Source organism: Panthera tigris, chromosome B4, assembly GCF_018350195.1.
Source record: "Panthera tigris isolate Pti1 chromosome B4, P.tigris_Pti1_mat1.1, whole genome shotgun sequence".
Classification (NCBI taxonomy): Eukaryota; Metazoa; Chordata; class Mammalia; order Carnivora; family Felidae; genus Panthera; species Panthera tigris.
In genome coordinates this window covers 4,589,086-4,603,145 of record NC_056666.1, presented here as the reverse complement: position 1 = coordinate 4,603,145, position 14,060 = coordinate 4,589,086, and the positions used below count along the sequence as shown (strand labels likewise).

The 14,060-nt window shown below is 47.3% G+C and overlaps 1 protein-coding gene across 1 annotated transcript; it reads left to right on the top strand.

The window, feature by feature from the left end:
- Positions 1 to 1,118: 1,118 nt before the first annotated feature.
- Positions 1,119 to 12,178, top strand: TUBAL3 (tubulin alpha like 3). The gene is given in 4 exon segments (XM_015537136.2): positions 1,119 to 1,310; positions 8,959 to 8,988; positions 8,991 to 9,106; positions 10,671 to 12,178. Coding segments are annotated over 4 exon segments (1,194 nt in total). The 5' UTR covers positions 1,119 to 1,207; the 3' UTR covers positions 11,616 to 12,178.
- The last annotated feature ends 1,882 nt before the right edge of the window (positions 12,179 to 14,060 follow it).

Below are 14,060 nucleotides of genomic sequence, written 5' to 3'. Positions count from 1 at the left end.
ATAGGTAAAAAAGAAACCCGATGTATAGTAACATGTATGTTACGCTTCTGAGTGTTTTTAAGTACGTATGTGTATATGTGGGAAATTTCCAGAAGTATAAACAAAAAAATTACTTTTATGGAGTATACCTTATGCTAGGGTTTTGAGGTGTTTTTTAAAATTTTGTTGTGGTAAAATATATATAACATAAAACAAAATAAAATGAAATGAAATGAAATAAATAAAATAAAATAAAATAAAAAACTTTTGAAGTCTAGGGAAAAAAGATTTTATTTTAAAGTAACCTCTACCCTCCACGTGAGGCTCAAACTCACAACCCCAAGATTGAGAGTCACGTGCTCTACTGACTGAGCCAGCCAGGCACCCCACAAGTGTTTTTTTTTTTTAATTAATGTATATAAAATTGCCTTATCTATAGCCCTTAATGTGAAGGACTATATGTAAGTTATTTTTTACATACATCAACATTTTTGTTTGTTTATTACAGTATTGAGTCTAAACATTTCTGGGTTGTTAAATCCCTTACATGTAAGTTTCCTTGGTAAATTTTCCACTACTTTTATGCTTAGAACATCCTTCCTTATTCAGAGCACATCTGAATAGTAAATATAAAATCTCAAGATATGAAAAGGTAGCACTTTGAAGTGCACTGGGTCTTAATACGTGTCAAGGTTATAAATTGATTTTTGAGGGGGCGGGGTTTATTCCTTTCCAGTAACTAGCAGCTATTTTTCTGGGTGAGGCAGCTTGATTTTATACATATATGGTATTTAACATGTATATAGCCTTACCTCATTCTTAGCCCCATTGTACAATAGGCGCTTAAATTACATTGTTGAAAGAAACCTTTTAGTGAAATTGGAGTCCATGGGTTAATTGTTCCTACAGCTTACCTGCAGCCTGGTTTTTGCTTTCTGTGAGACTCTTTTCATTAGCTTTATAATACATTTCTGTTGCTGGCTTCAGCTAGTTGGTTTCTCTCAATTGTGAGCAGAATTACTGAGGGACAGAGCGTGTGTTACCTAAGAGGGCCCGCTTCGTTCTAACTTACTATGGCTTATTTCAGAGGGAGTGCCTTTCCATTCACGTTGGCCAAGCTGGCATCCAGATTGGGGATGCTTGCTGGGAACTCTACTGCCTGGAACATGGAATCCAGCCAGACGGCGTTGTTCTCGACAGTAAAAAGGATCAGGTGGAGAATGCTAAAATGGAACATATGGGCGCGTCTTGCAATGCCTTCTTTAGTGAGACCCGAGCCGGGAAGCACGTGCCCAGAGCCCTCTTCACGGACCTGGAGCCAACTGTTATAGGTAATGTGGGGCTGGCATTCTAGTGTGCTTAACCAGGTCCACAACCACAGCAAACAAACCCAGTACGAGTGCCTGGGATCGTCAGATTACACTGGATCTATCTCAACAGGATCATAGGGACCCTTTTTAAATTTAGAAGGTCACTCATGACCACGTAAGGTGATCAGCATGAAACATACCCAGAGGGCGTGCTAGCTTAGCTCTCTTTTCCTACGTGATAAAACACATTCGAACCTTGTGAGTTTCTCCACACACATCTGTTGTAGCAGAAGATCAGATCTTTTCCTGGGTTGGAAAGCCAGTTGCTAGAAGCTTCTGACAAAGAATCTGAAATTTGGCATGACCCGAACATGATTCCAAAGAGGCAAGGAGCCAAATAAATCTTCTAATTGTGGGGGAAGTGAATACAACGTTATGATTATTAATGGAAGACTTGAGTAAGCACTTGAAATGGGTCTACAGAAATGCTGGGGGGAGGAAGGGGTCTTACTGACTTGGAAAGGCTGGAGAGGAGGGTGGATTTGGGTTTGATATTATGCATCAATTATTTACTGCTGTGTAATAAACTGCCTCCAAAATTAGTGGTTTGAAACAATAATGATCGCTATTTTGTCCATGACTCTACAGTTTGGACGGGACTCAGAGGGCAGTGCTCCTCTCTGCTCTACAGGGTGTCCTAAGGAGGCTCAAGTTGGAGCTGGAAGATCCACTTTGAAGAATTCTTTTTTTATTTTTTTTTTTTAATGTGTATTTATTTTTGAGAGAGAGAGAGAGAGAGAGAGAGAGCGGGGGAGGGTCAGAGAGAGAAGGAGACACAGTATCCGAGGCAGGCTCCAGGCTCTGAGCTGTCAGCACAGAGCCCGACGCGGGGCTCGAACTCACAAACCGTGAGATCGTGACCTGAGCCGAAGTCGGACGCTCAACCGACCGAGCCACCCAGGCGCCCCTGGAGGATCCACTTTGGAAGTGTTTCACCCTCATGGCTGGCAAGTTGGTGCTGGCTTGTTGGCTAAGAGCTGGGTCAGGGCTGTGGGGGCCACAGGCCTCCCCGCGGGCTGCCGAGACTTCCTCAGCACGGCAGTGGGGTTCCAAGAGCAAGCATCCCAGGAGCACAAGGCTGAAGTCCATGGCATTTTAATACTCTAGGCTTGGAAGGGTGTTGACCTGCTGTTCTTCGCTGGGTCAAGGCCATTACAAACAGAGATCCACCGAGGAAGGGAATATAAGACCTCACCTCTTGATGCACCAAGAGCGAGGTCTGAGAAGCACACGTGAGATGAGAAATACTCTGGTGGCCATCCTTGGAAAATGCAGTCTGTACGTGCTGGATTAGAGTTCATTTCCTGATCAGAACGATGTCAGATCAAGTATCACACTGAAGGTTGATTGGTGCCCGTGGGAAGCAGAAGCTGGAAAGGATTATTATGAGGGAAACATGAGAACCGCTGAAGCCAGGATGCCTGCAGACAGATTCAGTATTTGCTAGACGTGAAAGAATTAAAAATAGGAAATAGCGGTGGCTTCAAGAACAGGCGAAGCTAGTCTGAGGCTAAGAGAGGCAGTTATGTTGTATTTGAACTCTGAGTTATCAGTGCCCAAAGAGAATATCTGAATTTTTGTTTCTGACAAGTGGGACTTTGCAGCCATGAGCTTCAGTTGCAGTCTGGTATCCCCGAAACCTGGACAGAGTGGAATATGTCCCCAGAGGACTGCGGTAAATGTAACTAAAGAAGCAACGTGAGAGGCCACATCTCAGAATTATGAATATTGTAGCAGGTATTTTAACTTGTGCCAATCCGAAGACGCTGGGCCAGTTGGAGGTTTAAGACCTGGGATCAGGAGCTGAGCAAGTCAGGGAAGAGCTAGGAGGCAGGAAGAAACCAGAAGAAATTCCCCAGTCCTCTGGAATATAGCATAAAGAGAGGGTCCGGAGCTGGCCCAAACAAAGAGGCATATGCTCCGGCTTGGAGGAGAAGGTGCTGATTTTCCTTGTTCTCTTCAGCAACTAAGAGAGCCTCATACGTGTGAGGCACTGTCCTTGACATTGGAGGTGTATGTAGTCGTACTCTTCATGGAGCCCATATTCTAGTGGCGGGCAATTCTATAAAAACCAAATAGTGTGCCTGATGGTGATCGGTGGATGGGGAAAAATAAGGCAGAGCCGTAAGGGTAGGGAATGTTGTCCAAGTGGTAGGAGGTGCTTTTTCTAAAAGAATGTCAAGGAAGGCCTTGAAGAGAGGGCGAGCTGAAGGAAGAGAGGGCGAGAGCCTTACCTCTCTGGAAGAGATCAGAAAAGACTTGATGGACAAAGTGATAGTCCATCTGAATCTTGAAGACGGGGTAAGAGGACTTTTAACAGTTCACAGATGAAAGAGAATGGAAAACACGAGCAAAGACACACTCAGACACCTGTGAATATTGTTTCTGCTTGAAAATGGAGAGGATGTTGATACAGTGGAGTCACAGAAGACTTAAACTGGCATGGAGGCAGACTATGGAATTTCCTTGAATAATATGTGTGGTATGAATCTGATGGGAAATAAAAAGACTTAGAGCAAGGGAATGGCAGGTTTAGAACTATACTTCAGTAATATTAATCACAGAGATGTATTCATTCCTGTATTCAATATTTCTTTAGCACCTGCTCTGTGCCAAGTACTGATCTAGAAAGAGAGTAGATTAAGTTACAAGATTTTTGTGTTGGATGGACTGGAATGGAGAATACCAATTTGAGAGGGGTCTAAACAGTAGAGGATTGAGGCGCCTGGGTGACTCAATCAGTTAAGCATCTCACTCTCTCAATTTCAGCTCAGGTCATGATCTCATGGTTCGTGGGTTCAAGCCCCGTGTCAGACTCTGTGCTGACAGCACAGAGCCTGCTTGGGATTCTTTCTTTCTGCCTCTCCCCTGCTTGTGCGCTGTCTCTCTCTCTCTCTCTCTCTCTCTCTCTCTCTCAAAATAAGTAAGTAAACTTTAAAAAAAAATAAAAAAAGAAACAGGAATGGATCATTTGCCAATGGATGTTCTTGAGAGAATTCAGGGGTGTCTCCCAGATTTCGCTGTTTCAATAATGGGGTTGAGAAATGAGGTAGGAATTCCAGAAGGCGACCTAGTTTTGGGCATGAGGAATTTGAAGGGTCTGCAGGTTGGTCCCTTCCCCTTAGAAGATGGGGAACCAGAGGTGTTCAGTGAAAAGTTACTCGATAGAGTTAGTACTAAAAAGCTGTGAAAGTGGCTGATGTTCTCCAAAGCCAGCCTGAATGGTTTTGAGTAAAGGAAAGGTAAGTGTAGGTTGTGTTTGTGGAGTAGAATTCTACTAAAGATATTCATAGGCAGAACAAGGGAGAGAGGGGAGGGAGGGATGGTTCAGAGTGGGTGAGGGGCCCCATGACTGAGAGGGTGGGTCGTTCTTCTCCTCCTTCCCTCTCTTCTCTGGGGTAGTGACCAAGGATTTTGTGATGGGGAGGAAGGTGCTCATTGAGGAGTTCTGATTGGAATAATGGGGTGATGGTGTGTGAGACCTTGGAGATAGGAGTAGAGATTTAAGACACGTTTGGAGAGGAGGACAGAGGGTCAAGTGACGTGTGAGGAGTGTGCCAAGTGTGAGTCTGAAGGGGCTGAGAGCAAAGCTGGGGTGGATGGTGCCCGTGAGGTGGGGACCAGGCGAGGAGGGATTTGGGGCGGGCGGCAAGCCTCTGGCTCTGATCACCCGTCGCAGGGCCAGGCTGTGTAAGCAGACCCGTGAAAGTAACACGAAGGGAGGAGGAGTGGGAAAAGAAACTACCGGGAGCACAAGGTCGTGGTGAGAAGGAATTTAGCAAAATTCAATGAACATTCATCCATCTAGGTAATGGGAGTAGACAGATGAATGAATATTGATCCCTTCCCTGCTGCCGTCCTAGTGAGTTCAGGCTGTTGTGACAAGATATCGTAGACTAGGGGTTAAACGGTGGAAATTTATTTCTCGCTGTTGTGGAGGCTGGAAGTTCAAGACCAGGGTGGCAGCGTGGTCGGTGTCTGATGAGCGCTGTCTTCTGGCTTTGCAGATGGCCACCTTCTTGCCATGTCCTCATATAGCAGAGAGAGAGATCCGCTCTCTGTCCTCTGACGAGGGCACTAACCCCATTCACGAGGGCCCCACCCCCATGGCCCGGTGACCTCCCCACACACACCATCACACCGGGGGTTAGGGCTTCAACACCTATTCAAGACAGATCTTGGGGAGACACGAACATTCAGTCCATAGCAGTACCATGTATCAGTGAGGAACTGCACGGATATTTTCCTATAATCCCTTTAGTATTCTGTCAGGAAACCTTGTTATCCTCAGTTAACAGATGAAGCCACCCAGTCTTGGGCAGGTTCTGGAACTTGCCTTAGATCGTTGAACTTTTGAGGGTAGAACTGGGTTTGACCCCAGATTTGCATACTAATAAGAGCCATTCTCTTTTTTTTTTTTTATTTTTTATTTTTTTTATTTTTTCAATATATGAAGTTTATTGTCACATTGGTTTCCATACAACACCCACTGCTCATCCCAGCAGGTGCCCTCCTCAATGCCCATCACCCACCTTCCCCTCCCTCCCACCCCCATCAACCCTCAGTTTGTTCTCAGTTTTTAAGAGTCTCTCATGCTTTGAAGAGCCATTCTCTTTTAACAACAACAACAACGAAACAGCATAAGCTAGCGGAGAAGACAATGTAAATGGTGGTAGCAACACGAACACCTGTGTTAAGCTGAACCATATAAAGTTGCCAGCGGTTGATTATTTTTTATCTAAAAAATGTCAGTGTTGTACGATGCCACCTAGTAACAATAGAAATGTCTGCAAGGTGCAGAGGTATCCCCGAGGAAGGGACGAGTAACTAGAGAGCCATCCAATGTCTTCTCCCGAGGGAGCAGCACTGGCAGATTCACAGAGGCCTGGAGGAACCTGCACGTGTCACAGGAGTTCCGTGTGGCAGGAACTTGGGGCCGAGTAGGGGGGCAGTGGTACAGAAAGACCATCGGGCTGGGTCGTGGGCTAGGAGGTGTGGTTGGAGAAAGGCTTTGGCAACTTTAAGATTTGGGGGGAGACAGTTGTAAGGATTTCAGGTGGAGTGGGGCCGAACAGCTTTGGAAATAAGGAAGCAAGGAATGTCAAATCATCCTTTTTAAAAACCACTTCACTTCCTGAGGGTGCTGGTTAGGTAAAGACGCTGGGCCAGATCACTCGTGTCTCTGAGCAAAGTGGAAAAGGTGCCAGGAAAGGAGCGGACAGTTTGGGTGTGCTCACGAATGGCAGTGCTATAATCACTGATCTCTGGAAAAGTCGATTTTACTGAAAGAATTTATGAACTACCTTCAGAATCTCAACTGGACACTACCATGAAGAACCGGGCTTCCAGAATGCCATAAATTCCCTTCTTAGGCTGAATTCAGCCTTAGACTTTTAGGTGAAAAGCAGAGTCCACCCAGAATTATATGCCCACTTCTATCTTGTTTATAAGTATCTTCTAAAAACCTTAACTTTGGGTTTTTTGTTTGTTTTTGGTGTGCGTATGTTAAAACTCATTTAAATAAATTTTGGTAGATTTAACTATTTGGTGTACAAAATTGTGGTTTAGAAATTCATGGTGATGTGCAGGGGAACAAGGTGAGTTGAGAGAGCCATCTTGTTCTTAGACATTGGCTCATTTCCTCTTAGGCAGTGATCTTCTGAAATGAACTATAGGTATCTGGTGACGGGACCAATGTGGTATTTGCATAAATACATATCCTGAGCTAATTGTATCATCATTTAAAAAAATTTTTTTAATGTTTTTATTTTTTTTTATAATTTTTTTTCAATTTTTTTTCAATTTTTTTGTCAATTTTTGAGACAGAGAGAGACAGAGCATGAATGGGGGAGGGTCAGAGAGAGAGGGAGACACAGAATCCAAAACAGGCTCCAGGCCCTGAGCTGTCCGCACAGAGCCCGACGCGGGGCTCGAACTCACGGACTGCGAGATCATGACCTGAGCTGAAGTCACACGCTCAACCGACTGAGCCACCCAGGCGCCCCAATGTTTTTATTTTTGAGAGAGAGAGAGAGAAGACAGAGCACGAGCGGGGCAGGGGCAGAGAGAGAGGAAGACACAGAATCGGAAGCAGGCTCCAGGCTTCCAGCTGTCAGCGCAGAGCCCGATGCCAGGCTCGAACCCGTCAACCGCGAGATCATGACCTGAGCCGAGGTCGGGAGCTCAACCGACTGAGCCCAGGCGCCCCTGTATCATTATTATTTATAATGGTTTCCTGTGGGCCATGCGTTGTGCCCTGTGATCTCATTTAATCCTTGTAACAGTTCAATGGGGCAGGTCTTGTTATTATCCGTGTTTGTGAGATGCGACAGTGGAGGCTTAGGGATGGTAAGTGACTGCCCCATAGCTGAATGGGGAAGGAGAACCTGAATGCAGGAATCGGATTCTTGGACACACGCCCTTGCTGCCGTGCAGTGTCCCGCCGTAACCAGGGCAGTGTCCCCAGAGCCTGCTTAGCCCTCCAACATAATTCTTCAGGAAGCGCGCTATGTAGATGGTTCTAAATTTGGGGAGCGGGACATGGACCTGGGACACATGTGTCTTGGTATTTCCTCATGCTGCCCAGGTTTCTAAAAGGCAACAAAAGTAGGCAGGAGTTGCGCTTGGTTGTACTGAAGATTGCCAGTATCGTAACCCGTTTCCCTGTTTTAGGCATTTATGTTAACTGCATTTGAGTTGTGTGAGTGTTTGAGTTGGCCACACCTTCCTTGTTAAAGCCTCTTTCCTTGCATACTACTAATGATTTAGATTGGTACGCTTTTCCTTGCTTTGCTGGCACGCAGTTGGCCATTTGTGGATAGAGGTACTTGGCCTTGAAATGCCAGCGTGATCCCAGGGTGTGTGATGGGTGTGAATAGTGTCTCTTAAATATTTGTGTCCACCTAGAACCTCAGAATGTGACTTCATTTGGAAATAAGGTCTTTGCAGCTGTACTGAGTTAAGATGGGGTCACACTGGATGGGGGTCGGCCCTACATCCCACGGTCTGCGTCCTTATGGGAAGAAGAGGGGACACGGCAGGGGGAATGGCACGTGTGACAGAGGCAGGCACTGGGGTCATGCAGGTACACTCAGAGGAACTCCCCAAACTGGCAAAGGTCACCAGAAGCCAGAAGAGTGGCATGGAACAGCCTCTCCCTGTCACCTCCGGAAGGGACCAGCACTGCTAACACCCTGATGTGCGACTTCCTGAGCTGTGAGAGAACAGATTTCTCTCGTCTGAAGCCACCCAATTTGTTGTCATTTGTCACGGCAGCCCTAAGGAACTGATGAAGGGTGTGTGATAGGGAAACATACTCTCTGCTTATCTGAGAATAATGATACCCGTCCCTAGACTAAGGAAGGGTGATTCCGTGGTTTCAGGCCATTTGTCCACCACACGGGAGGACGGAGCAGTCGGGGTCCTGGGCCGTGCAAGAATTCGGAGCAGGGCGTGCTGACCTCGTCTCCCCCTGCCCCTGGGAGCACGCTGACCTCGTGCCCCCCTGCAGATGGGAGCATGCCCACCTCGTCTCCTCCTGCAGATGGGAGCGCGCTGAGCGCCTCTCCCCCTGCAGATGGGAGCGCGCTGACCTCGTCTCCCCCTGCAGATGGGATCCGGGCCGGCCAGCAGCGCTCGCTCTTCCCCCGGAGCAGCTCGTCAGCGGGAAGGAAGACGCGGCAAACAACTACGCCCGAGGCCGCTACTCTGTCGGCATGGGCATCATCGACCTCGTGCTGGAGAGGATCCGAAAGCTGGCAAGTGGCTCCCCTCTCCCTAGACAGGTGCCCCGGTGCCTGGGCCCCACCTCCCAAGGGACTGGCATTTTCTAGCACAGGTATCACGGCACCCAGCCTCTCCCCTTGGAGCTTCCTGCGGATGCGCAAAGTCGAGAAGCCACCGTATGTTGGTTCTGATTACGCTTTGTTCTGTAGGAAGGGCCGAAGAGACCGTTTACCCTTGTTATATACAGCCCCATCTACTCTTTTTTGGGTTTTGTTTTTTTTTTTAGATTTATGGGGAAATGTTTTATTTTTCCCCCACTGCTTTATTGAGGTCTAACTGACACGCAACATTGCGTAAATTCAAGGTGTACATGTGATGATTTTATACACCTGTCCTGTACAGCGATTGCGGGAATATGGTTAACGTGTGTGCGTGTGGTAAGAGCGTTTAAGATCTCTCTTAGCAACTTCCTTTTTTTATTTTAGTTTTTTTAATGCTTCTTTATTTTTGAGAGAGAGAGAGAGAGTGCGAGGGAGGGAGGGGCAGAGAGAGAGGGAGACACAGAATCTGAAGCAGGCTCCAGAGCCCAACGTGGGGCTTGAACCCGTGACCGCGGGAGATCATGACCTGAGCTGAAGTCGGTCGCTCAACTGACGGAGCCACCCAGGCCCCCCATTTCTTAGCAGCTTTCAAGCATACAATACAGTATTGTGGACTAGAGTCACCATGCTGCCCGCTCGATGCCCAGAACTCATTCACTTTCTAACTGAAAGTTTCTGCCCTGCAACCGTTGACTCCGGGTTGCCCCCACCCACAGCCCCTGGCAGACACTGTTCTTTCCCTTTTTATGAGTTTGATCCATGCATACAAATGGGATGATACAGTATCTGGCTTTCTATGTCTGACTTCCCTCACTTAGCGTAATGCCCTTAACATCCATCCGTGCTGTACAAATGGCAGGAGGTCCTTCTTTTTAAGGATTAGCCCCCTTCCACTCTTGCTTCTGCCCAACTCGTGGCTTATCTTGTTATCACAGACTTCCAAAGCATCTGGACACTCGTCCTTTTCCAGTAGCATCCCACTATTTGTGAAGTTAACAAGAGGCGTATCCTACCTGGAGATGAGTTACCCTACTTACGAACAGTCAGCTCTTCGGGGATCTGGAGAATCCTTTGTCTAGGACCTGTTTCGGTGTTTGACATAATCCTTAAGTAACGCGATGCCTTTTACACCCACAGAGTAGACTGGGTATAGAGGTGATAAGTACTTCATCTACTGGCGGAGGGGGAGGGATCTGTTGCTTCAGTATTTTGCCAGTCATTTTCTTGTCTTTGTTACTGATAAAGACCTTGCTTTAGATCACATGCAGATAAATCCGTGGAGGGCAGCTAATGACAGGTGGATGTTCAGGTTTTGCCTACAGTAAAATTCTAAAGCGCTTCCCCTACTCCGCACGCTCGCACGTGTTACCGTGGCGTCGATCACGGTTGACCAGTCCTTTGTGAAGGTTTTGTTTGTTCGGGGGAGCTTGTAGTGTCCCCTCTCACTGCTTCTGGCTTCGTTGGGCCCATTCTCACGTCTCCTTTACTTCCCCAGGCGGAGCACTGCAGTGGGCTCCAGGGATTTTTGATTTTCCGGAGCTTTGGAGGCGGGACTGGATCGGGATTTACATCCCTCTTAATGGAGAGGCTCGCGGCAGAATATAGCAGGAAGACAAAGCTGGAGTTCTCGGTCTATCCGGCCCCCAGGATCTCCACTGCTGTCGTAGAACCTTACAACTGCGTCCTCACCACCCACTCCACCCTAGAGCACTTGGACTGCACCTTCATGGTGGACAACGAGGCCGTCTATGACATCTGCCACCACAAACTCGGTGCCGAACGCCCCTCCTATGCCAACATTAATAGGCTGATAGGTCAGGCGGTCTCTTCCATTACTGCTTCCCTCCGGTTTGAAGGGCCCTTGAATGTGGACCTGACTGAATTCCAGACCAACCTCGTCCCGTATCCGAGAATACATTTCCCCGTGACAGCCTTTGCCCCCATCGTCTCTGCCGACAGCGCCTACCACGAGGAGCTCTCCGTGTCCGACATCACCGCTGCTTGCTTTGACTTCTCCAATCAGCTGATCAAGTGCGACCCTCGGCTGGGGAAGTACATGGCCTGCTGCCTCCTCTACAGAGGGGACGTGGTCCCTAAAGATGTGAATGCAGCCATTGCAGCCACGAAGCTGAGGAGCTCTGTGCAGTTCGTAGACTGGTGTCCAACCGGTTTCAAGGTGGGCATCAACAGCCGGCCACCCACGGTGACGCCAGGAGGGGACCTGGCCGAGGCCCGGCGGGCTGTGTGCATGTTGAGCAACACCACGGCGGTCGTGGAGGCCTGGGCCCGCCTGGACCGCAAGTTCGACCTCATGTACGCCAAGAGGGCGTTTTTACACTGGTACGTCGGAGAAGGCATGGACGAAGGCGAGTTCTTAGAGGCCAGGAAAGACTTGGCAGCCCTGGAGAAGGATTACGAAGAAGTGGGGCAAAGTCCCTGAGGCAAATGTGGCCGGTGAGGATGAAGACTCCATCAAAGCCCGTGCTTTCTTTTCAGGACACTATTTACGCCTCGCGGGTAGATGTCCCCATTAGAAGAAACTGGAAACCGAATCAAGCAAGACCCTGAGTTCCACGCTAGATGAGATGGCTCGGTTCCAACAATGGCTCAGATTTCCTTGTCTGTAGTGGAGTTCAGCACGGCTCCCTTGAACCTTTCAGGTTTGGGGTCCTTCAAGCTACTGGATCACATCTATGTTTCTTTCCTTCTTTTTTTTTTTCTCATAATGGAAACCTAGCTCTATTCTTGGCTTTTGCAACGAAAGACCATGAACCCCTAAAGCCAGTGCTCTTGCTTTCCCTTTCCTGAGGTGTAAAACAGCACATGTTAATTATTACTGTTATTTCCCCCGTGCCTATGTTTTGTACGTTGATTAAATAATGAATATTTTCAGTATCATTCTTTTCTTTCTTCCAAATGTGGGCCTTAACGTCTCAGTTTGCTGTTTATACAAACAAACCAGTAGCAAGAATATTCTTGGGTCTTTCAAACATTTTTTTTTAACGTTGATTTATTTTTGAAGGAGAGAGAGATAGAGCGTGAGGAGGGAAGGGCAGAGAGAGGGGGGAGACACAGAATCTGAAGCAGCCTCCAGGTCTGAGCTGTCAGCACAGAGCCCGACACAGGGCTTGAACCCGTAAACCACGAGATCATGACCTGAGCTGAAGTCGAAGGCTTAGCCCACTGAGCCACCCAGGCACCCCGGGTCTTTCAAACATTTGCATCTGTGATCCTGTGGGTCAGAAGGTGAAAGTGAGCTCCCTCGGCTCCCCATCCTTGAAGAGATGTTCTCGAAGTGTGGCTGGCAGAGCCCTGCATCAGACCCAGTTGAGAGGTTTGGGGGAAAACATGCATAATCTTGAGCTTCGCTGTGGACTTGCTGGGTGAGAAGCCCTGGGGACTGGAGAGGGCATGATGACCCAAGAGTTGGAAGTTAAAAACAAAAAACAAAAAACACATAATGGAATTCATTTTTGGTACTAAATTATCCCACTTTCAAACCAGCTATAACTCAAAATGGAAAAAATAGCTATAAATGCAGTAAAACCATCAGCCACTTTTTTTTTTTATAATTCACGATATTTAGTCTGCCTAATTGTTGGAAGGTGAACTAGATACTGCAAAGTCTTGCTCTTGAGCTGATGGTAGTTTCCAGGTGCCTCCATCAGCTGTGGTGTTTACCTTACAGCCCTGGTCCTCCTGTGTCCTCTCTTGGCCTCAGCGTGGTCAGGGCTTTTGGTTCGGGCAGATACTCTGAGGGTAATAGATGCCAAAGCCTTGGCTGAAGGCGTAAAGTCGGGTGTCCTATTGAGAGGTTTGCCAAACTGCTGCATTACCATCTCCTTGCCTATGCCAAGACCCAGAATGGTCCCTCCACCTTTACTGGTTTCCTGGTAGATGCTTTTAGGTACTGACCTCACCGCCCTGGGATGTGGCCTTCAGGAGCTCCATTCGCACGATGGACCGTTTTGCCTGCTTTCCGCTCACACGTTGCCACCACGGAGGCCAGTGAGCACAGTTTGGTGGAAATGACGTCTCCACACCTTAAGACATGCCTGTCTGTCAAGATACGGTTTTCCCCAGCCCAGCCATCGGTGAGTTTTTGCTCAGTCCTCAAGTCTCTGAGCATTTGGCTGGATCCGCTTCGGACTCTACTTCCGAGGCCCCCTGCCAAGGGCTGAGCCTCCACTGATACTAAAACGACTTCGTACCAGAGTTCCCTTTGGACCCCGAGGCCTGTTATTCCTAAGATGTGCCAAGACTTCAGCATAGTAACAGGGAAAGGAATACGATTCTCATTCCTATATCTCTGACTTGCTGTGATCAAATATTTGGAGGAAAGGAAAAAAGAAAAAAGAAAAGAAAACTTTTTTCTACAAAGAAAGGAGTGATTCGGTGCTCTCTGTGGTCACTTTCAGCAAATCCAACATAGACCACAGTGGGTTGTGTGGCTCTGTATTTAAGGGTGAAAGAAAACCTTCAATACTTGAAGGATCCCTCTGCCAATATCCAAATTTACGGGGCTCCATTTTTCAACCAACCTATGTGTCCAATATTGTCTCTTATTAAGTAGTAAATAAAGATATTTGATGACCTAAATATAATGGATAGTCCACATACCGGTGAGTTTTAGGATTAGGTCTCCCAAGACGTAGTCATCAAAATGCAAATACTAGTCTCTAGACTGTTTTGTTTTTTTTTAATAAAGTTTATTACCAAATGGTACAGCGTATAAGTCGTGGCATTGTTACAACTATGTGATTTTGAAATGTATACCTCCCCACATCTTAAAATCCGTGCCTTGAATACAGTTACTTCTCCAGGTCCTTGCCAGTCCCAAGATTTTGTGAGTCTAAGATTTGATTCACTTGTGATGCCACATGCC